The sequence below is a fragment of the Carica papaya genome, chromosome 3, assembly GCF_054855325.1.
Source record: "Carica papaya isolate Zhongbai chromosome 3, ASM5485532v1, whole genome shotgun sequence".
In the NCBI taxonomy this organism is placed as follows: Eukaryota; Viridiplantae; Streptophyta; class Magnoliopsida; order Brassicales; family Caricaceae; genus Carica; species Carica papaya.
The window spans coordinates 7,730,039-7,754,608 of NC_142311.1; the positions used below are offsets into that span (position 1 = coordinate 7,730,039).

Genomic DNA, 24,570 nt, shown 5'->3' on the forward strand with positions numbered 1-24,570 from the left:
TTTAGTTCCTCTAGAGGTATAATAATATTAATACAAATCTAATATAAAAAATATGTTTAATACTGAGTTAAAGTTTTATTGTATAATATTAATGTAAGAAAATATATGAAAAAAAAAACAATCTGATTAAGCAACTATAATCCAATTTTAGTCATCAATTCAAATTGCATGATCTCCACCTAAGTTGTTATCAATTTGCATTTTTTATTTCACAACTTAGAAATCTCTCACTCTTTTTCTTTCTTTCTTTTTTTTTTTTCTGTAAAAATAATTTTAGTAAACAACTATAATCCAATTTTAATTATTAATTTAAATTGCATAACTTCCACCATAGCCAGTCGCAATTTATATTTTTTATTTTACGATCTATAATTTGTTTCTTGCTAAATGTAATTATTAATTTTATTTTTTTATATAAATTTATTATTGTTTTAGAATTGTGTACTTTTATCAATAAAATTATGTAACTTTCTTATTTTGAATTTGAATTCAGAATACTAAATTTTAATAAGCTATTTGATATTTTTAAAATTTAACTATCAGATTATAATATGTATCAATATATATGATTATTAAAATAAAAATGAGGCATCGACTCCCAACCGACCTTAGCTCAGTTGGTAGAGCGGAGGACTGTAGTGGGGTAATGCCTATCAGCTAATCCTTAGGTCGCTGGTTCGAATCCGGCAGGTCGGAATTTTTCCCTCGGCCTCTCGATTTTTAATTAAAATTTTAAACTTGACAAGATTTATTAATTTTTGTTTGCAGATAAAACAGCTCCGACCTTAGCTCAGATGGTAGAGCGGAGGACTGTAGTAGGATTCCCCTAACAGCTAATCCTTAGGTCGCTGGTTCGAATCCGGCAGGTCGGATTTTTTTTCCTTCTGCTAATTTAATTCTTTTAATTTTTTGAAGTTTCTCTACTAAAACAACGATGCATTTTCAGATGATTCCCTCTTACAGAAGTGATTCGTTGAACTCTCCCTCGTTCTACTAAATTTCTTAACATGTCGTTGAAGTTTTTGAAGAAGTAATTCAATTTTGTGAAAATTATAAAATGGTAAGACTATATCTTCGCTTCTCTCTTCTTTTTATTCTTTCCAGTTTTTTGTCATATATGATTTTCCCCCCTCTATTTTAAGATATTGCAAGATGATTTCCAGATCAAGAACTAAGCACCTTTATTTCTCCGACGTAATTTAGTTTCGTTTGGATTAGTTTCTGTTAATCATGGTGTAGAAGATATGAGTGATTTTTGTACTTGGGGTTAAACCCTTTCAGGCAAGCACATTGCGGCTTTACTTGACGTGCATACGGAACACTCTCGAGGCAGCCATGTGCCTGCAGGTAAGGCGTTGTTCTGCGATTCTCACTTAGCTGTCCAATTTGTGATGCTGAAATTCATCTTTAGTTGCAAAATGGCGATTCTAATTGATCCGGCATGATCTGAGAAACCACTTATGCGTCTGTGAATTTCTAGGTCATTTAACTTCAGATCAGCGTATAAGTTTTAAATTGTTTGAAGAGTTTCTTTTGGAAGAAACACAAGTGTCTTTGAAGAGTTATGCTCATTAATACATCATCTCAGTGCTTCATTTAGCTTTGTGTTTTGCCTAGAAGTTTGTAATGATAATAATACTTTTTCTTTCTTTTTTGGGAGATTTTTATAGTTCTCTAGATTTTAACGGGTTTATGGTTTGAAAAATTGATTAATATAGTTCTCTATATTTGGGAGGTGAATGCATACAGAAACTTAAAAGATTGGAAGATACAAGATTACATAAACCTGTTGAAATTGCTGGAAATGCAGAAGTTGAAGGAAACAGAGGATAGGGTGATTTGGAAATTGAGTCAGAATGGACAGTTTTCTTGTAAATCCTATTATCTCTACCTTAGAGAAGGAAGGGCTGGTTCAGATTTTAATTTTCCCTTTAAGCAGATCTGGAAGTTAAATGCATCTCCACGGATTGTGTTTTTTGCTTGGGAGGCCAGTAGAGAATGTATTTTAACTGTTGACAAGCTGATGAGGAGAGGACACCACATGACTAACCGGTGTTATTTATGTATAAATGCGGCAGAATCCTGCAACCACCTACTCTTATGGTGCCCAGTGACTCATGAGCGGTGGAGTATGGTATATAGTCTTCTTGGGGTGAAGTGGGTAATGGCTGGTACGGTTAGGGAAGAATTATGGGTTTGGGATGGTATGAGAAAGGATAATGTTCGTTGGGATATAATTCCCCTAACAGTGTTATGGGTTATTTGGAAAGAAAGAAATATTAGGGCTTTTGATGGGAAAGAAAACTTGATGTATAGATTAAGAGATAAGTGGTTCCATGTTTTTGGGTCTATGTTTATGGGGCGTGACATTGTTAGAGATGAGAATTTTGGGTTTGTCATTGATACCCTAACTAGTATGTAAACAATTATACATGGGTGGTACCCCCTTGTTTGGTGCCTTGTGAATATATACTTCTTAACTTTTTATTTAACAAAAAAAAAAAAAATACTTGTTCAACATCATTTTATTTCGATTGGGCATGTTAAACTGTGTATTGGGACTTTGTTAACAAGCATGTGTGTCTGGCTGGACCAGATTATGTTGTAGTAGATTATTCTTGGAAAAAAAATTATGACAGATGCTTGGTGGTCATTATGTATTTTTGCTTATGAGTCTGTTCACATTCATGTGATATCAACACCCAATCTGAATTTTTATTCATTTGCTGGTTGCAGAATTTTCCTTGTCAAGAAGTTGAAAGGCATAATAAGCCAGAAGTTGAACTAAAGTATGTATATTGGTTTTGTGTCTTCTTTTTCTGATAGCTTTGTTCTGGAAAGGAATTTCCTTTACTGTTTTCTAAACTCCGTGCAAGTTGTATTAAAAGAAAATAGTTCTCATTGGAAAGTCTGTCCAAAAATGTATAGTGCAGAGTTTTCCTTATTGTTTATTGGTGTCAAATCTTATCATCCTTCTTTATCGTTGTTATCATTTTTTCTAATTCAACGAATAACATTAATCCTTCTATTGATGTTGTAGTATCTTTCATCGGCAAACACTTGTATTGACATATTATGCTATTGCATACCTGATTTGTCTCTTTTCTTTTCCTTTGGTTTCAAATAAAAAACCTAATTTGGTTGCATGTGATCATGTGGTTGGTCATGAACCATCTGAGTTTTATATATCCAAAGTTGGGAAGGGCCATAACCTTTTCAAGTCATGTTATGTTATCTTTAATCTTTATTAATTGACTTGTACAACTTGGATGTTCAATAGAATTAAAACTGGACTGTGGAAATGTAATCTTCTTATCTAATCATTATGTCGTAGTTACCAAACACTGGACAGTTTGCTGATTACCCGTGCTGTCTTCGCTTGCTTAACTCTGTTCTGCCTTGTGGATCCAATCTTGGTACCAGATTTCACTGACAACAACTTGCTCAAATAAGAAATTAATCAAACAAAGAAGTTGTTCGTTTAAGTCTTCTAGTGTAACATGAATTCCTTCTCTTGGCAGTTTTTCTTCATTTTCAATTTCTTTATTTAAAAAGTTGGAGGTAGCATCGTATAAGTTCCAGCAGGCTTTCAGATCACTTGAGGCCTTTCTACTTTGACACCTTTTAAATTAGTTTCGATTAGGCTTTACTTCCTTGCCTTTATAGTCTCTCCTTTGTGATAGCCATCATATTTCTTTGCTACTCAATGATGTTCTTATTTTACTTGGAATTTTCCATTTTTTCAGAAACTTAAATGATGTAGATCTCTGATTTGTTTGCCATAATTAATTTGCTCTAATCTTCCCAGCCTTTGCATAATTCTAATAAGTAGTCCTTGTCTCTAGATTTGAAGATTTGTTCTCTTGTAGATTATTTTTCTCCTTCTTGACTTGTAACCCCACTTCAACCATTGGGTTTTCACTAATTCTTTTTGGTAGGTGAGAGTTTTCTCAAAGGTTGAAGTCTTTATTACCATGGTACTTGATACATATAACATTAATGAGTTACTTCAGAATCATCATCCTATTAGAGTTATTTTTCAGATATTTATGTGATGTGGTGTACGGCTTTGTAATCAGAGTGTAATAGTCTCTGTTCTTTCACTGCAAGTTGGCTTTGATAGTTGGAAATAAGCTGTTTGGCCCTTTTGGGAACTGTTGGGTTTACCAATCCACTATTGAGTTGTTTTTTTAATGCCTTCTTGAAGGATCATGTGAATAATGAAGTCCATATCATGCTGTGAGGGGTCATGTTTTTGGGAGAGAATGATTTGTATGGACTCTTTGTAGGTGTGGGCTAAGGCACAATTTTTTTGGGAGGAATTGTTTAATCTATGTTGTGAAGGAATTGGGAGGAAAAAATCAGCCACTCTTTCCTCTTCTAATTTCTTCCTTGATTTTATATCTTTTTTTTAAGAAGATACTTTGCCATTATTCTTTGTATTAGCTTTTCATCTTAATTAATTTTTTTAAATAAATAATTTTAGATTAGCAGTTGTTAAATAATCTCCGAAAAAGTCTATAATCTTTTAAGTTCCATTCTGCAGGACCAGCCCAGAACTTCTACTAAATCCTGTAAGACTATCTTTCAACTTTTGATCCTGTTATATGATTTCTTCTAGTAATTTTAAATTGGTGGATGTGGCTGATTGTGCAGTTTATGTTATTTCAATTGTTGTTAGCTTTCTTCTTTGAAGTTTGTTTCTCATCCCTGATGCTCCCAAGCATGCCATGAGACTCTCCTAACCTCCTTTAAAGCCGTTGTATTGTTGATGGCTTTAGTATTATTCGAGCAGCTTCTCGCATTCTCTCTAACTGATTAGACTAGAAATGCTACCATCATCTCAGTTTGTTGGTCGATGAATCTAACTTTTAAGGGAACACCGATTAATGCATTTACATAATTATATGTGGGCTTTTCTTCTATCTTATCCAAAAACACTTTTGTGTGAATTTGAAGATTACCCTACATTGTAGATTGCCTTAACAATTAGATTTTCATTTTTCATCGTGAGTTTCTTTTTTTTTTTTTAATTTAAAAGAAAAAGAAACTCACAACAAAAAATGAAAATCTAATTGTTAAGGCAATTTAAAGATTAACATATTGTGCTTTGACTTGTCAAATTAGAAAAACATTTTCTAACATATGTAACAAGTAACACTCAACCCAACGAACGTTAACTTAGAAAATCTATGGATAGTAATGTAATCTTAGTACCCTTTGCAATATACTCATTCTCCCTTTGCATGAAGCAAGGGACAGAATGGGAATCAAGGTCATGGAATTAGGACCTTTGTGGTGTCTTCTCCTTTCATTGTTTATCTTGGAGACTGTTTGAGGTGTTTCTTCTGATTCATGGAGATGTCTACATTTTTCCTGGATAGCAAATGGTTCCTGCTTTTGCATACAAGCTTTTACTTCTTTAGAAAAAATTGTAAAAGAGACAGGAAAATTTGTAAGAGAAATTCGAATGAATTAACATTAACATCATAAGCATTGAAATCGGTGAAAAGGGAGGCAAAGATCAGGGTTTGGAGAGGAAGAAAACAACTTGGCTGTTTGGAGAGAGAAAGAAAGGAAATTGACGTGTACTGAAGAAGCTTGGTTTACAACAGGGTAAAGCATAATTTTTGTTTTTAGCCAATGGACAAATGACTTGTATCATTGAATATTTTAACATTCATGTTGAATATCAACTGGTTGAGGTTTTATTTGTTACGTACGAAAAGTATAAGGAGAAGATTCTCTGAGTTAAAATTGCAAGGGGCTGATTGCTACAAGATTTAAAGTAAAGGGGAAATGTTATTTTGTGTTATGTTGTTCCTGTAAGGAGTCCTTTTCCCATCCACATCATATTCTCATATTGTATATAGATGTCACAAAATGTTGGCTATTATCTGTTTAGTGTTTTCCATATACATTATCCTTGAAGGGGCTGAATTCTCTAGGGTTCTTGTCAATTACTTATTTGAAAACTGAAAGTGCTTTTGTACTTCATTTTCGTTGTTTTGCTGGACAGATTTGCTTACTGTCTATGTCTTGCATTCTTAGACATTACATTCCCATTGCAGGTTCTGATATGTAGAAATGAGGCTGAAAAATGCTTGATAGAAACATCTATAAATTCTCTGCGAATAAGCCTCAAGGTGAGTTTATATCATCTTTCCTTGGATGCTTTTTGTGTTACTTATGCTGGGGAGATTTTTTGGTTAAACTTTTGTGCTTGTTTTTGCTTATCAAACAAATACTAGGGATGTGTTCCAAAGGAGCATCTGTAACCCTTAATAAGTAGCTCACCGTCGCAACACCTTATGCTCCTTATTCCTCCAAAACCATGCAAAAACAAAGATATGAAGATATAAAGGAATGGGATATAGTCCTTCAGTTGAGATTCAATTTGTGAATTGATATCTCAATTTTTTAATCAAAAATTAAGAATCGAAAAAGAATTGAAATATTACAAATATAGTTTGCATATCAAATTTGCAGATAAAATATTAATTTAAAAACTTAAAAATAAAATATCGAAAGAAACATATTATACATAACTAATATCATAGACAAATATAAGAGGGCATAGTCCTTGAATTGAGTTCAAATTGTGAATGATATCACAAGTTTTTTAATTGAAAGTTGTGAATCGAAAAAGAACTGTAATATTCCAAATGTACTTTGTATATCAAACTTTATATATAATATATAAACAAAAAGATAAATTGAGTAAATTCCAACTGATTGATCGGATCCAACATATTTAAATATGGTTTTGATCAAAATTGAGTAAATTCCAACTCATCCGTAATGTTCAAATTGTTTTGATATTGAAATTGAATTAAATTATACAATTCGAATTGTGAATCTTACGGTTCTAATAATAGCGATTTCGAGGGAAAAAGCCAAGATTCTCTAGATGAGGGAAAAGTGTGACAGCAAAACCCTTCAAGAAACCTAACAATGAAGAAACAAGAGTGTTGAAGTTTGTGCTCTAAAAGCACATCAAACAGGTACCATGGAGTAAAGCTTGTGGGGTTTGTAAGTGTGAAGCAATTTTTTTAATGTTATTCAGGACTGTGGTTCAAACAAAAAATCTATGTTGAGATGTAAATTTCGCCTTCAAAAAGGGGGGAAAAACTCGTAAAAGAATTTGAATGTAAATATCTAACCACTATAAAGTCCCCACTAAAGTTTAGAGGCAAGATAAAAAATTATTGAAAACGTTAAGCAAAGATATTGAATTTGACACTTCCTAATTATTGAGGTTTCTGTTTCAAAAAAAATTCAAAGGTGAGTGACTAGGAGAAGCAGAAGATATAAATTAGTTGTAACCAAACTAAAATCTGGTAACTGAACCAAAGTTGGGTTACCTAATCAAAACCGACTAAACAAGCAATTTCATAGACCAATAGTTTAAGTTGTAAAAGAAAAATGACAACAAAACTGTGTGAACACCCTATTTTTTTATTCTGGTTCTTAAAAAATCAAATATTCTGAACCTGTTAAAGATAAGTATGCGAAAGTTTATAATAATTTTTTTTTTAATTGAATTTTTATTCACGATACTTAATGTACAACAACTGAATATATAGAAGAAAGTTAGAAAGATTTTTAGTCGGAAAATAAGTACAAATCAATCCCATAAAGGAAAGATCTTCCAGTTGTGGAAGTCGACTATGATTTTGCTTTATAGGGAGACTTCAATGGATATACCAATCTGTACAGAAATTGCACTTTTATAAGAAGTCAGATCCCTATAGTTCCCCTCAAGTTGGTTTGAAGATGTTGAAGAAATCAAGTTTGAAACTCGGTTCTTTTAAAGTCTTTCTAGGTAATGTCTCGGAAAAAATATTCACGATTTGATGGCAAGACTGATTGTGCCACTAGGATGGTGCTCCTGATTCTATCTTATTTTTAATAAAGTGTCTATCAATCTCCATATGCTTAGTTCGATCATGATGAACTGGATTCTTTGCTATATTTATTGTGAATTGATTGACACGTAACACTTTAATATGATCTAAGGAGAGAATTCTCAATTCACCCAATATTGTTTCTAGCCATATATCTGCGCAGATATGAAGGATAAATAGAGTATACATGGTTGCAGAAAATTAAGGAGACTGCAGTCATCAATTAACTATGATATACTAAGAAAGGGGGACAAAGAGGGATGAAGGGTGTTCCATTACAAATGATGTTTGTACGAATCATAGCATGAAACGTTCGAGGGATAAATTACCACAAAAAAGACAAGTTATTAGGGGTTATATGAATAGATGGAATCCAGATGTGATGTCTTTATAGGAAACAAAAATGAAGATCTTATTCAATGGAAGATTTTGGGGACCTTATTGACATTTTGATAGATATGTAAATATTTGTATACGGGTTGACACTCCCTTGGAGCCTGTTAATATTATTCACACTTTTATTTCAAGAAAAGAACTCTCAAATTTTCTTTTATATGTATCTATATGTTGTAAATTAAGTATCATGAATAAAGAAATTCAATAAACAAAAAATTTGATTATAAATTTCCAATTACTTCTGTAAAAGTAGTGGTTGTTAGGAGCTCCTTTAGTTCTGTATAGATGCTAGAACAAGAAATTTGAATTGTCATAAAGGAAATCCCAACATTTTATTCGTTTTGTTTATGAGGTTCAAGATTCTCTTGTGGAAGGTTTTGGCATGTAGAGGTTTTGAGAAATTTCAATGATTGAGAAATTAATTAAAACAAATCACTCTTGAGCTCTTTAAACCTTGTCTTCCTTGATGAGAATATTGATTGGCCGGTTTGTTCTCTAAATGCAATAGGGAAATTTCCTGTGGGTTATTTTTTTAATTTTTTTTCGTAAACATTTAGCTAAAGACGAGGATATTGATAACAAGTTCCTATTCAGGCAATTTTGGAAGGTAAATGCACCTCCTAGGGTAGTTTTTTTTTTTTTTTTGCTAGGAAAGCAACTCGCGGATGCATCCTAACCATTAACAAATTGATGAAAAGTGATTTGGTGAATTGGTGTTGCTTATGTAAGAGAGCTGAAGAGACTTGTGGTCACATTCTTCTTTGATGCCCAGTAGGAAAAAGCTTATGGGAAATAGCAATGGAATTTTGGGATATATTTGGGCAATGACTGGTAGCGTAAGAATGAAATGTGGGTTTGGAAAGGCATCACTTGGTGGAAAAAATAGGGACTCATATCATTGTTCTGCGTTATTTGGAAAAAAAGAAATAGGAGAATGTCCGATGGAAAAGAAGATAATATTGACAAGATTAGAGTAAGATGGTTTTACACCCTAGGTGTTTTTATAATAGGTCAATTTCTGCACTCAATGGAGGATTTTGGTGATTTGATTGAGATCATTAACTTGTAAAAATTTTCGTAAATGAGTTTGCGCCCCATTGGTGCTTATAATAATAGAATTATACACTTTTTATTTGAAAAAAAGGTTCAAAATTCTCTTAAATGAGCTCTTAAAACCATCATTCACGATAGTAGAAAAGGAAAAAAAAAAGATCTAAAAAGCAGCCGCTCTTCTCTGGAAGTCTTACTGCAAAACTCCATAAAAGATTCCAATGCCAAGGGCCACAATAGTACCCTATTACTCTCGTGGGACGCCAGCACTTCTCAAGACATTGGTGTTGTCCCAGGACCTTGAACATACCAGGACTTGGACACGTTCCAGAATCCTGGCGCATTGCTAGAAGCCTGATGTTGTCTTAGGACTTGAGCGCTATCCATTTTTGGTGTATGGTTCTTTAAAAATAGTTCTGAGAATGGGATTCATTGCTTAACCTCTCCTCAGTGCACAGGGAGAAGCAATAATGCGGTATATTTTTTGTGCTATTTTGGTGTTGTAATGCATTGTTTGTTTATGTTTGTGTTGTAATGCTAGCAAATACTAGGAATGTCTGAGGCTAGAAACTTCTGAAAATTGCATTCTGTCATTTCCTGCTAATGTACATATTTTTTTTCCGGATATGTAGGTAAAACAAGCAGATGAACTTGAAAACATACTAACTAAAAAGTTTCTTAGGTTTCTGTCAATGAGGGCAGAAGCTTTTCAAGTCTTGAGGAGAAAGCCAGTACAAGTATGTATCGTTTGATCTTAAGATTGAAATTATTATTGTCTTTTCACCTCTTATTACTTGCCTCATTCAGGTAGTTTCAAATTGTTAAGGTCTTGGAGGGTCATTTTCTTTCGAAATTGTATGACAAATGGAAATGTTGTTCTGTCCTAAGATTTTCACATGGGCAAATCATTGGGCTAGTGAAAAGTAGTGGCTACATTCAGATGATCTGTTTTTCCACCATAAGCTGGTTTCAAGATTTGATATTCATGACTACTTCAATATAGACTTTTCAGGGGAAAAAATCACTATAGAGGTTTCTTTTGATATCCTGAAGTTGCACCGCTGCAACAGTTGCTAAAACATGGGCTCAAGAAAAAGACTAACGACTTGTTTAGTTCATTTCTTATTTAATTTTGAGTTTAATTTTAGCTTCTAACTTTAATATGATTATTAAGATAGAAGGTATTTTCAGGTCGAGTTTTGCACACCAAGACTTACTCCTTCCTCATTTGATCAACATCCATGCCAAAAGTTAGGGGGTTCACAAGGAAACTTTTACAATCTATCCCTAAGAAGGATATGATTACATGACTCGACCTCCCTTTTGTATAAAAAACAGTCATTTACCAAAGTCCTACCCGCCCTAATCAACTTGTCCAGAGTTAAAATGCAGCCTCTACTAGCATTCCAAGCGAAAAAAGTAACTCTAGGTGGAGCATTAACCTCTTAAACTTTCTGGAAAGGAAAGTGAGAACCCATGACTTATCTTTTAGTCAAACAATTGTAGAAATATCTGATAGAGAAGGCCCCCCTAGAATTGAGCTTCCAAACTGATTGGTCTCTAGCCCTATTAACTCTAACCCTAGAAAGGACTAAAAGAAGATCCTCATTCTCCTTATGTTCCCAATCATTGAGATTTCTCATGACCTCCACAATATCACGGTAGGACTCGTGGATGGAGACATTCTTGTACCGAGTAATAACATAGATCTTAGGAAACTGATCTTTGAATGCGCCACTCTCTAATCAGGCATCATGTCATAAGCTGATCCTGTCCCACGTATCAACCCTTCAGCTGATACGATCTTGGAAATTACTCCTATCCATATAGATTTTTTTTCCACTTCCCATTTCCTGGGGTCTAGACAAGGGCCTAGTATACCAACCTTTATCAATGGTCCCAAACTTTGCCTTAATCACCCTCCACTAGAGACTTCCATTTTCATTAATGAATCCTCAGAGCCATATTAAGCTCCACCAGAGATTTCAAACCCAATCCACCTAGATGCATAAGTTTTTTGATCTCGTCCCACAATGTCAGATGGTACTCTCTTTTGTCAACAGGAACATGTGACAAATGGGAGTCTTGGTCATAGTGCTCCTGATAAGTGTAACTCTTCCCATTTTAAATAAAAAAGTTCCTTTTACACCCCACCAACCTTTGTTCAAACCTCGTCACTACAAGGTCCTAAGTGTAACTCTTCCCATTTTAAATAAAAAAGTTCCTTTTACACCCCACCAACCTTTGTTCAAACCTCGTCACTACAAGGTCCTAAGTGGCAACATCTTTATATTTAGCACCTAATAGGAGCCCTAGAATCCTAGCCAACCTGTTAGTATCCCTCCCATCACTCAATTTCATCAATTCAGACTTGGGAAAGTCAATGTTGAGGTCAGAAACCGCTTAGAAACTCAAGAACATGCATATGAAATTAAGTAGAGTCTTTTCATTTGGTTCACAAAACAACAAAGTATCACCAACAAAAATAAATGAGTTACCTTCATTGTGTGCTCACTATCTCCCACCACCTTCATAATTACCTTAGCCATTCTCTTTACCAACACTTTTTGGCAATGAGTTTATACATACTCTCAACTAAGCGGATAGGTCTAAAACCCTTGATGCTTGTCGGTCCCTCCACCTTAGGAATAAGCACCCGAAAAGTAGAGTTTAAACATCTAACAAAAGATTTAGACTAATAAAACTCGTTAAATAGCTCGATGATATCATCTTTAATCGCATGCCAAAATATTTGAAGGAAACTTATGTTAAACCATTAGGCATAAGAGATTTATCTTTTTTGCATTACATGAGGTCCTGTAGAATGTCCTCCTTAGAGAACCTCTTTTCAAGAGATTCGCGGCTTTGATCATTCAAAGACAAAATCTAAACCATCCAACCTAGGTCTCCAACTGAAATCCACAGAGTATAACCTGCTGAACAAATCTTTGACCTCTTTCCTTAACTCCTCATTTCCTTTACCATACGCCATCAATATCTAACTCCTCTACAAGAAAAAAATGAGCCTACCCCCTTAAACATATAATCTTTCTTCCAACCAGGTAGCCTCTTCACAATTTGTACCATAACAGGGTGCCAAATTGATATGTCCTCAACTTTAGCACCTAAGGGAAACCCCAAGTATTTAAAGGCTAGATTTACAACGGAAAACACGTGCCAGCTCTTGGCTACTTTTTTGGTTGCTCCATTTTGGAATCACCAATTGTCATATCTTGGGGTTCCCAAGGTCTTTCTCTTTTTGGGATCTGGTTGTGAGGAGTTTTCTATGAGGTTAAGAAGTTGGAAGGGTGCAATTTTCTCTCTTGTTGTCAGGTAACTTTTTGAACTCATCTCTATCTAGTATCCCGTTGTTTTACCTTTCTCTCTCTCGAAGCATGGGTTACTAAGAGCATTGAGAAAATTATAAGGGATTTTTTTTGGTTGGGTGCTGGTGAGATTAGAAGCAGATGTTGACGTATGAAAAATTAAGATCGATTTAACTATTGAGGGATTTGGGGGATAAAATGAAGGTTTCTTAACATCATATTTAAGGACTGATAGAATCACACAACCAATAAATTGAGAAAGTTCTCAAAATAATTTGTATTAACTGGTATTGTTCCTAAAGGTGAAATGAAAAGATATCTATAAAGTTGTAGGTAACCTTTTCCGAATAAGATTATACTCAAAATATTTCAAAAGAATAAATACTAACTTTTAACTCCTAAATAAGTAATTACTTAAGCAGAAATGATTACCAAATAGCAAGCTGTAATTATGTGCCATCAATAATGGTTTCTGTCTTGGGAATTCAGTGTCCAAAAACATTGCTTTTTTTGCCTAATGGCATGGTGTTTTTCCAAATGAATCTAATTCTTTATGGATCGGATGATTACAAGCAAGTTTGGTTTGTACTAGAATGGTCAGATACTAAAATGGATTTTCCCATCGCCCGCAAAAGCCCTTGGAAGGAACTGGCCAGATACATTCTCTTTTGCCCGCTTGTGCAATCTAGGGTGGGGGATAAGTCTTCTTTTCTCTTTTTGGAAGACCTGTTTGTGGTTCTTTTTCTTTCATTCTTTTTCTTGTCTTTATAGGCTATCAGACATAATTCTTCTATTTCAACAACAATTTTATAAAATTGACTACACAAATATAATTACAATTGTTCAATGATGATTTCTTATATTCATAATCACAATATTCTTAATATCATAATATTTATTGGTTTTAAAATTACTATTGGTTGTTTATCCAACAGACGATTAGACTGGAATGAAAATGTTGGTCTTCTGAAACTTAAGACTAAAAATTGGATTATATCTATTTGGTTTAATCTGGTTCGGTTCAGTCCAACTTGCTAATTCATACCGAACTATGAACACTTCCCAGTCCTTTTGGTCATTGATTTTTCTGATAGGATTGCGCTTGATTTCTTTAGGCGATCTTTTATATAATTCAAAGGGATTAGGTTATTATCTTGTGTTGCCTCTGTATTGTCTTCTTACTTTTGTTTGGTTTTAATGTTTGCTTTGGTTTGTTTGGAGAATAGCTTGCCCTCCCTTTACATTACAACTTCATTCTCTTTCTAATATATTTCTTTTCGTATCAAGAGAAAGAAAAAAAGAATGCATGTGGATTGGTATCATAGGTTCACTAATGTCTCAGATTTGATAGAAAGTTTTCCTTGTTTCCATTGAAATGTTTTCTGGTGTCATTCTAATGATTCTTTTTTCTTGGTTGTTTCATTAAGCAGGGTTATGATATTAGCTTCCTTATCACAAACTACCACTGTGAGGAGATGCAGAAACATAAGCTCATAGATTTTATTGTGCAATTCATGGAGGCAAAGATTTTTCTTTTTTGCTTTTCAGGTTCCTGGTTAATAATAATTGTTTGTTGTTCGATATTTTCTTAACATTTTCTCTTTTTCCTTTTTGGAATTGCATATTGTTAAAATGCAGGATATTGATAAAGAGATAAGTGAGTTAAAGATGTCTGTGAATACACGAGGGAGACTGGTGGCTACCGAATTTTTGAAACAGTTCATCTAGGGACTTGGAAGTACGCAAAAGTTACAAAACTCTGTTATGGAGCATGCTCAAGATGTTGCCATAAGCTGCTCATGGAGCTGTTTTTCCTGCATTTTGATCCCTTAATCAGTTCCTGTTTTTCAAGAGTATGCTGGTTGTCAGTCATTTAGTCCATCATTTTTCTGTAGATTTCTCAGAATCAGTTGTTGTGTATAGCCAGGACAGGAACAAAATCATTGTAGTGTAATTCTGAAGTACATACAAATGTGGTGATAGAATCATCTTAACTTGGACTAATGCAGAGCAACTATAGAATCTTTAAGTAATGCTTGTAACAAATTTGAAAATTGTGGAATTAGTTTCCAAATTTAGTATACTTATAAATATTTATTGAAAATTATTTGCATATTAACATATGATTCGATTAGGAGTGAATATAAACTCTAGTGAGAATTATTATTTTAGTATTTTCAGTTCAATTAGGATCCATGGTGGATCCAGAAGAATGAGAACATGTTGAAATTGAAGTGATGAAATTTTTTTTTTTTTTCTTGAAAGCAAAGCTAATTCCTTTTGAAATATAAGGGCTTGTTTGGAAAAAGTAGGTCTTTTTTGTATTTGCAAATTGTGACTTGTTTTTTGAGAAAATTATTTTTGCTCCTTCACATTTGCTGTATTACATAGAAGCCACTTTATTTTTCAAAATTAGATAAAAGCACCATAATTTATAAATTATTATACAGTTTGCTCCATCGTTCGTTACTTTATTAAAAGATCATGTAAATACTTCCAGTTACTAGATAATATATATTATTATAATTATTTTAAATATATTTATTTATCACTTAAAAATGGGTAAAAAAAACAAACCATTAGTCAAAGAACAAAGAAAAATGTAACATCTTTTTTTTTTTTTTTAATTTTGAAAAAGAATATAATTTTTATATAATATAACAGATATTAACTTACAAAATAAATTTTCTTATATCTTTTTATTTTCTAAGACAAAACTTACTTGTTGTAATTTTAAAACTAACCATATATATTGGGACGCCCTGAAAATTTCGCTTCTACTCACAGTTTGACGGTGGCCGCCGCGTTCTTTGGTTCAAAACCGACTCTCTCTTTATGGACTTTCAGTGGATTCTCACTCTGTTCTCTGCTCGTCATAATCGATTCTCAATATCGGCCGCCAAATCCGCTGCGCTGTTTGTATCCTCGAGGAAACTTATTATTTTGTTTGGTTGATAATATAAACACTTGCTCTGCTGCATTCTCTCCTTCCAAATGCACGGACGCCATCACCGCCCGCCTTTCCGTCCCGCCACCGGCGATGGGAGCGTCTTCCGTGACGGTTCTTTCCAGTCTCAGCTCCAGCATCGAGGTTCCAATATTCCCCCGCAATTATCAGGTGTTTACCAACATTCTCAGAACCTAATGAATGTCTTAGCAGGCCTCAACTTCCTAAACTATCCACATCAAAGCCCTAACTTCCCTATCCAGCAAAACCCTAATTTTCCAATCCAAAACCATGGGTTTACTTCCCAAAACCGCGACGAGCTTTTGAAGACGATAGACAGTGCCGTGGCCAAGGCGCACCGTGATACTATTGCTGCGGGAGTCAGTGTGTCTGCATGGAGGGTATCGCAATCTGCTCTTTCGATTTTGCAGGTTGATTCTTGGAGTTCTCTGGGGTTTCAGATGCAGGACGTTCCGTCCCTTCGTCGGATTATTAACACCGAAGGCAAGGTAAGTCTGAAGTACAATAGTCTAGATGCATTTTTTCATTTCCTTTTTTTGAATTATTGAAGTTTTAAGGGGGCTGTATTTATCATTTTAGTTATTTAAAGCAGCCGGGAAGCTTTGAATGTCGGAGGGTAGAGAAGCTCTTTGTTTGTTTCTCATTTGTTGCACGGTACATTATGTTGTTGACTGGTTTTGAGGAAGCCTGGGAAAGTATAGGATTTATCAATAAATTAGATGTGGGAAAACTCTGGTTGAAGTTAGTTTTCCAAGTTAGAATACTTCTTGGACGAGTCTGTAACTCTGTCAATATCTTTATATTCCTTATTCTGATTTTTTTTTTTGTTTAGATAAATGCATTTATTCATTGCTTTATTGCGGTTCGGAGAATCACATCCTTATACGATTTGGAAGTGGCTATATGCAAGAATGAGGGCGTTGATCAGTTTGAAGATTTGGAATTGGGTCCTTTGCTGCAACACCCACTTGTCTTGCATAATTTTCCTGTGGGCTATGGTGCTACTGATGTCTTTAAGATAACCAGTGAGGAGATAATTTTACTCCTTGTTGAGTTCATGGATGCTGTTAAGAATAAAGAAATTAAGATTGATGAATTTCTCAACTTTGTCGCTAAGAAGAAATCAGTCATGAACAAGGAAACACTAGGCATTCGTATTCAAAGCTTGGGGTATGTAATGCGTATATCATTGTTATCTTTTTGTAGAAAGAAATGTTCCATAATCATGTGCAAAAGACTATAGGGAATGAATGTGACAGTTTTGTGACCAATTGACTAAATGGTTGACTGGGGCATGGTTTTTCTTATTTATCTTACTTTCATGGGGCCGGCTGTGTTTCTTAGTTGTTTTCCCATTTAGGCCTTTCACTTCTTTTTTACTTTTCCTTCTTTTGTTGGGAGGACATCTAGTCGTCCTCAATTATACATTTCTATTCCTTCCATTCTTTTTAGAAGATTTTGAGTCAAGATAACTTTAGGGTGTCATTTTTGGTCAATAATAAAAGAGTTGACTGATACTCGATGTTTCTTACTTATATTGCAGCTTTTATTAGATGGATAGCCAAGTGATACAGAAATGCATTTATAAATTGGATGATGAGTTTTACTTCGTACTTAAAAAAAAGCTATGCAATATGTTTGAGAAGAAATAATCTATTAACACGACAGAAAAGAGGTGTCACCTAAGTGGTAAAGAAACTTATTAGAAAATGTTGTTACCATTAGTAATTCTAGAAACTTCAATATCTTCTTTCTTCTATGCAACGAGTAGGAAAAATCTGAAGCATGTTCAGGAAGATGCTCATTGTTGTTCTCTTTGACCAGCTATACCAGAAGTGCTTTCGCTATGAACTGGAAACACAAAAAGGTCTTGCTGTTTCTAAACTTCTTTAGTCCAAGGGTATTATTCTATTATCCTCTTAAAAATAAAAGTATGACTTGCATTAATTAGTACTGGGACTCTGTTTTGTTGATAATTGTTCTGTTTTGTCGGTGTTACTCATATTAGAGATTATTAGATCCAAACTCCTTGGTGGAGATGATCTTGAGAAATGTTTATTGGTGTTTGTCCTCTTTTATTGTGATGGTGTCATCCTACTGCACTGACTTCTCTATAGTATTTTTCTGTCTCAGAAAACTTCAGAAGTTACTCTTAATTTATATTGTTATTTACCTCTTCTCAATTTTTTTGAACTTCTAAAGAAAATATTGTTATTTACCTAAACTATGAACCTGCAGCCAATTTCTTTTGTCTGTTTGATATACTATATGAGACCTAAGTCGGCCTTAGTTAAAATGATTAATTTTGCGGATGTAGGATGTACATTCAATTTTTTCGGGAAGCCAGGAGACAAGAAGGTGCAGCTGTAAAGAAATTTCTAAAGGTTCTGCAACCAAAGTCTTGTTCATCCTCTTCACAGAAAGAGCAATTGGATGAGAAATTTTTGTCTATAGCTCAGCGTGTTGAATCATTTACGTCGTTGCAAAAAGATTTTGTTGGCAAGCACATAAGGTTTGATTCCTCAAGTTCAGATGATGAAGATGATGAAGATACTGGTGATTATTCACGTGACCATATAAAAAGTAATAGCAACATAGGCAACCAGTTCAATATCTCAAGGTCGTACATTAAGAATAGCTCTGATCATGTGAACAGTTGTCCTTATCCTTCTGCAGTTGAAGAGATGACACGACTTGGTTTGAAAGACAAAATTTGTGATCATTCTTTGCCTGCTAGTGGTGGCTCAAGACGTGACGAGAATAGTGGATCATCAAAGAAAAAAAGGAAATATGAAAATCCTTCTTCTGTCGTGTCAACATCTTCTAAATTGCTTAAAAAAGAAAGTCCTTCCTCTGTTACATCCTCTAGACTGCATAAAAAAGAAAGCATGAAGCAAGATGTTGTTACAACTGATGATGGTGACAAGGAGGTTTGCAATTTGGATAACATTGATATTTCAATTTCTGATGCTGACTTGAAGATGTTCATCTCAACTTGGAAGGAGGCATTTAGGGAGCTGACAGTTGCAGAGGTAGGTCCACGCCTTCTTCCCCCTTTTAGAATAAAGGGAGCAGGATGGCTTTGAAGCAAAAGGATTCTGATAATGGATTACATAGTAAAGCAAAGTAATTTATGCAACATGTTGGAACTCATAAAACTTGTTGGCTCTGGTAGTTCTATTAATCCTTTGCCCTTTTTTGATAACCTTAGCCATGTAAAGCATGGTAATCTATGCAACAAGCTGGAATTCATATTCTGTTGGTTCTGTTGATCTTTATCATTTCAGACGATGAATCATATGTTTAGGCACTTCTCATGTTCAATAAATGCCAATTGTGTTTTTATGTAAATTTTGGTTATGGCATGTAGAAGCTGCTCTTTTATTTTGGTCTTCTATCTGCCAATCAAGTATAGGATTATTTGCTTTGTACTTGTAGGCTCTTGAAAGGATGCTTCAGTATTACAAGCAAACAGACAATAAAGTACCCACTCAAGAAAGGAAAAGAATGAGATTGATGCTGTCATCATTTCCGTTTGTTGGATTACTAAACGTTGCTGTAAGTTGATTTTCGTTGTTTGATCACATTATGCATACTGCTTGTTTATTTTTATATAAAAAATGCATACTGCTTGTTTATGCTTGCATTTATTTGTTTTACTTGTCTTGACCATTTATCTATAATTTTTAAGAGTGAGATAACCTGCCTCCTTAAGAAAATGGTGCATTTTTGGTTGTGAATAACTTCTACCTTGATCCTTATAAACAATATCCATGAATAGTATCGACTTTCTCACACCTTGGGTATTTGCACAATATTGAAGAGTAAGTTTCTGGAAAAGAATCTCCGATGATAATACTGAACTTTGTATGTGACTGAAATTATGGAAGAGCTGCAATAGTACAGAAGAGTAAGTTTCTGGAAAAGAATCTCTGATGATAATACTGAACTTTGTATGTGACTGAAATTATGGAAGAGCTGCAATAGTATATATAGACTTTTTTCTGAGTCCAACTATGAAAGAGGTTGCTTTGATCCCCTCTTCTTACAGTTTGTACTAACCAAGTGCAACTAATCTGAATATTACATGCCTAAGTTTAGAGAATATTAGATTTCTTGAGTTGCTTTTTTTCCCCATACAACTTTGCTGTTACTTAGCCTTATATATTGGTGAGATTAATAACCGAATACATGAATATGAGGATGGCAACTTATGATGCATGTATCCGAACTTTCCTTGATACATGTACCCACAATTAATGATATATGTATCATGTATCTGACTTTTTCGTGATACTTAATTGTATGAAAACCTTTATATGATATATGCACTAAATGAGATTAACATCTACTCAGGGATGGCAATGAATTGAATTGAGTTGAATACGTACCTTCCAAATTTGTTGGTATAGAAAACTGATCCTAGTGGCGTCGTTCTTAACCAAGTAGTTGTAGAAAAACTTAATCGTGTATATACCCGCGGTCTTGAGGCTCTATACTGGTAAATCGTTGCTTCCATTTAGATACATTTTGGATATTGACTTGAGAAGGGACTCATACTCATTAATCTCTCAGTCATGAGGTTTCTCATTAACTTTACTTTTAGACCCCCATATGTTGCTGAATGGCTTACAGATTATGATGTCTTTGTATCGTGCAATAGTAAAAATCTGGGGGAATTGATCTCTAACTGCTCCCTCTCTTAACCAAGGATCTGTCCAAAAACTGATTCTTTCCCTACCCTCAATTTATCTTCAGCAACATTGGACCAAGGAAAGTTTATCATACTCTTCTCAATCTATCAACATTACCAACAAGCATTCTGATGGACATACAATAGAAGAGAATACTAGATAAACACACTTGCAACAATGTGATCCTATCAAATAAAGAAAATAAAATGTCTTTCCAACCCTCAAAACATTTGGAATAAAGAAGAGATAGGACGATCCCCCACTATCAGAACCCTAGATAAGTAAAAGGTCATTCCAAGATTGTACACTCAAACTAAGTTGACTAAATACCTATTGACATTACCCTCCATATTGATACTCGGTAGATCACTTCTATTGAAATTAATCTTCAAGCTAGAGATCACCTAAATAAGCAACATGAAAGAAATGATGTTGAGGAAATATTGCAAGAAGATATCATCTGCAAATTGCAAGAGTGAAATCTCCTCCCACATATTAAGACCCCTTTTTGAGCTTCCTTCGATCCTTCTAGTAAGCATTTAAATGAGGAAATGCACAACCAGAGTGAATAAGAAGGGAGATAAAGGATCTCGTTGTTGAACCCCCTTTTGACCTGTAAGCAAAGCTTTTGTTTCTGCGAAATAATAACATAAAAAGTAGCTGATGCCTTTTCTATCCATAGTCTTATTTGGGAGCCCGTAACTAACTCTCTGATAGACTTTCTCAAATTCTAACTTGAAAACGAGGCCTTCCCTTTGTCTTTCGTTTGATGGAAAAATTCATTCCTTAAGGCCTTCTCTCTCTCTCTCTCTCTCTCTCTCTCTCTCTCTCTTTCTTGTATATGGGTAGTAACTTCTTGATGCCATTGTTTATAATCTTATATGTTTTCTCTCTCTACTTGTGGTTGGTTTAATTCTCATACTATTACTGCTTAAATTCCTACCTTTAATTTTTATATTAATGTTGACATATAAAATTAGAATATGATTTTTTTTTAAATAAGAACTTCTATTACGTATATGACACCAAGGGCGTGCTTCCCCTATACAAAAATATTTACAAATCAGTTAATACATCCAATACTTTCCCAAAATCATCCCTCCCATATACATCATGTCCCAAAATTAGAGATTCGAAAGTATGTAACCACCTCTCTCTAATCTTGCCAATATCCTTCACACACCTATTGAACATTTTGTTCTTTTTCTCTTTCTACACCATCCAAAAATAGTCAAAGGAATCAAATTAGCAACTTTTGGTTTAATCCCCACCCCACCCCACCCCAAGCCCAGAGTTCACTTTTGACCAAATCCCAATCACTTAATTAATACCTAATAAGCTGTAAACTATATGTCAAAGATTATAGGTAATCGGGTACCAACGAAGTAGATGATTGCAAGATTCAGCAGATTTCATACATAGATAGCAGTCATTGACCATAATATGACCCCTTTTCATTAGTTTATCTATAGTAAGAATGCATTCTTGACCCGCTTCCCAAGCAAAAAAGCAATTCTCAAAGGCACCTGCACTTCCCAAATCTGACAAATCGGGAACTTCGAGCCATCATTCTCCCAATTAGCCAAATATTCATAGAAGGACTTCACAGTAAAGATACCATTTTTCTTGAATTTCCAAGTGATCTTATCTCTGTGATTCTGTAATTGCACATGAATAAGAATTTGTAGTAGCCTTGTGAACTCATCAATCTCCCAATCATTTAAATTCCTAACCAGATTAATGTCTCAACCACTCCTCCCATCCACTCCCCTAAACACCTCAACCACCACATTCTTTCTCCTCACTAAATTTTACACTCTAGGGAACTGATTCATAAAAATGCTCCTTCCAATCTAAACATCTTCCCAAAAATTAATGATATCACCCCTCCCAAGCTTCCACTGTATACCCTCCACGAATTGTGCCCTACCCATGCAAATACCCTTCCAAAGACCCACTTTGTGAGGCTTGCTTGACATGATATGAAATATGGTAGGGATCGATTAGCTATTTAGACTGTTTAATTCTCATGACATGGAGTGTGTGAAATATGGTAGCATCTCCCACATCTCCACAACTACTTCCTGCCTTGTTCAAATCCACTAGTGACTGAATACCAGACCCCCTTTTTTTTTGGTTGTTCACCTCGTTCCACTTCACCAAATGATATTTGTGGCTATTATCATCGTCCCCCAATAAAAAGCAACATTGTAAATTCTCTAATTTCTTAGCAATTTTCATAGGAATAGTCAAAGCAGATAAATAATAGATAGGGAGATTTGTAAGAGTACTTTTAATCAAAGTTAGTGTTCCTCCTTTTGAAAGGTAGTTTCTTTTCCAACGCACAAGTTTTTTTTGAAATAAATCAATCACCGAATCTCATAATTTTCACATCCTTATACTTAGCTCCCAATGTAAACCCAAATACTTAATAGGCAAATTGATAAGCATGCAGCCCAGACGCCTTGAAAACATAATAGAATACACCACAAATTCATGATCATCTTTCTTCTGGTTGACAAAAAATAAGGGTATCATCAACAAAAAAAATGAATGAGACACTTTCCATTTGATTACTGCCTCTTCCCACCGCAGTACATTTCATCAGGTTCTCCTCCCTAGCTTTTTCAAAAATCTTGTTTAAGGCTTTCATAGCAATAACAAATTAAAGTGGAGATAAATGTCCATCTCGTCTTAAACCTCTAGAAACCCTGAAAAAAGAAGGACCACCATAATCATTACCGCGAACGAGGCCGTTGTAATGCAAGCTCGCATCCACTTCCTCCACTTACGAACAAAACCCAACCTATCCAACATGTAATCGACAAACTCCAAACATACATGATCATAAGCTTTTTACATATCTAATTTACACAAAACCCCATCCTCTCCCTTACCCACCACTTCATCCTCAACCTCACTAGCAACCAACACCACATCCAAAATCTGTCTACCCTCCACAAACACATGTTGACTCTCCCCAATCATTTCCCCTAGCACCCTTGACAATCTTTTGTGAGCACTTTGGATATGAGCTTGTAGATACATCCCGCCAGGCTAATGGGTCTAAATTATGATATTATTAGCCCTCTCCACCTTAACAATTAAAACAATAAATGTAAAATTAAGGGATTTCACAATTACCGGATTGATGTAATTCTGTGAAGACATTCACCAAGTCATCCTTAAGAATAGGCCAAAATGCCTGCAGAAATTTCGTGTTAAAACGATCTAGTCCCAAGGCTTTGTCACCATTACAGCTCCTAAGATCAGCAAGAATTTCCTTAGAAAACTTCTCCTCAAGGTCGTGTTTACTCATCTCACTAATTTGTTTGAAATGAAGCCCATCTAACTTTGGTCTTAGAGCAAACTTTTCAGTATTCAGCTGTTGCAAGAAATTCATAGCACCCTCCCTTGAATTATCATTACCAAAAACTCATTCGTCACCAATTTGCATTTATCAACATAATTGCTCATTCTTCTATGGCTGGCCAGACTATGAAAATATTTTGTGTTGTGATCCTAGCCTTCTGTCTTAATGATCTTTCCTTCATACGTATTCTATTAACCACTTCAACTCTAATCATCTCTCTCCTCTCCCCCTTTTCTCTCGACAAAACTCCCTCCCCTTCTTCCAAATCCAAGGCCTCTAACTCCTCCAACAACATATTGGTACCCTCTTCCACTTTAACTTTCTCCTTCCGCACCCAATCTTTGAATGCTGCTTTGAAAGAAATTAACTTCTTAGCCACCATAAAACTAGCTTTATCCCTCACATTCTCCTCCACACTTTTTCCACCCTCCTAAAACCCTCCTCCTTGAGCCACCTATTGTCCAACCTAAAGGAATCGGCTCCTACTGGATCTCGACGAACATAATGCAAATGGAGAAGTGATCTGACATCGTCCTTTGTAAGACTTTTTGGCATATACTTGCATGTTCATCAAAAAACTCGTTAGATATTAAAAGACGATCGATCCTCGAACACATCAGAGGATCTCTCCTATTCGACCAAGTCCACCTCCCTCCCATCAATGGGAGATCCACCAATCCCAAAGACTCAATAGTATCTCTAAATTCCACTGCATTTCTTTTAGAAAATTGTTCCTCCGATCTTTCCCTCCTCTTTAACACCAGATTAAAGTTCCCCCAACTACCCATTTCCCACCTCAAGTATTCTTACAAACCTCCAACTCCCTTTATAAGCCCCCTTCTCAACTCTTGAGCCC

The 24,570-nt window shown here is 34.8% G+C and overlaps 2 protein-coding genes and 2 non-coding genes across 5 annotated transcripts in view; all 4 read left to right on the forward strand.

Moving 5' to 3' along the window:
* The first annotated feature begins 602 nt into the window (after positions 1 to 602).
* TRNAY-GUA (transfer RNA tyrosine (anticodon GUA)) lies at positions 603 to 696 on the forward strand. The gene is made up of 2 exons: positions 603 to 639; positions 661 to 696. It is a non-coding gene; the product is annotated as a tRNA-Tyr (tRNA).
* A 72-nt stretch (positions 697 to 768) lies between these two features.
* ARPC4 (binding protein) lies at positions 769 to 14,783 on the forward strand. 2 transcript variants are annotated; one of them, XM_022056191.2, is made up of 9 exons: positions 769 to 866; positions 947 to 1,060; positions 1,282 to 1,347; positions 2,737 to 2,789; positions 4,547 to 4,574; positions 6,072 to 6,146; positions 9,986 to 10,090; positions 14,110 to 14,199; positions 14,318 to 14,783. In XM_022056191.2, the coding sequence occupies exons 2-9, from the start codon at positions 1,058 to 1,060 to the stop codon at positions 14,405 to 14,407; spliced, it is 510 nt and encodes a 169-aa protein (XP_021911883.1). In that variant the 5' UTR covers positions 769 to 866; positions 947 to 1,057; the 3' UTR covers positions 14,408 to 14,783. The 2 variants fall into 2 exon arrangements, with proteins under 2 accessions (XP_021911883.1, XP_088071545.1); XM_088215419.1 differs by lacking the exon at positions 9,986 to 10,090 and having other exon boundaries at positions 14,318 to 14,427.
* On the forward strand, positions 780 to 872 carry TRNAY-GUA (transfer RNA tyrosine (anticodon GUA)). Its single transcript has 2 exons — positions 780 to 816; positions 837 to 872. It is a non-coding gene; the product is annotated as a tRNA-Tyr (tRNA).
* A 651-nt stretch (positions 14,784 to 15,434) lies between the features above and the next one.
* Positions 15,435 to 24,570, forward strand: part of LOC110812694 (protein NO VEIN) — a 35,522-nt gene continuing 26,386 nt past the window's right edge. The window contains 4 exon segments of the mRNA XM_088215420.1: positions 15,435 to 16,135; positions 16,480 to 16,817; positions 17,965 to 18,679; positions 19,086 to 19,205. Of these exon segments, the coding sequence (XP_088071546.1) occupies positions 15,674 to 16,135; positions 16,480 to 16,817; positions 17,965 to 18,679; positions 19,086 to 19,205 (1,635 nt within the window). The 5' untranslated portion in view covers positions 15,435 to 15,673.

Bases quoted from the DNA above. Each gene is read 5' to 3' on its own strand.
- ARPC4 (XM_022056191.2), top strand. The intron at 1,348-2,736 runs GTAAGGCGTTGT...TGCTGGTTGCAG, and splicing joins AGGCAGCCATGTGCCTGCAG to AATTTTCCTTGTCAAGAAGT. The intron at 4,575-6,071 runs GTAAGACTATCT...TTCCCATTGCAG, and splicing joins CAGAACTTCTACTAAATCCT to GTTCTGATATGTAGAAATGA.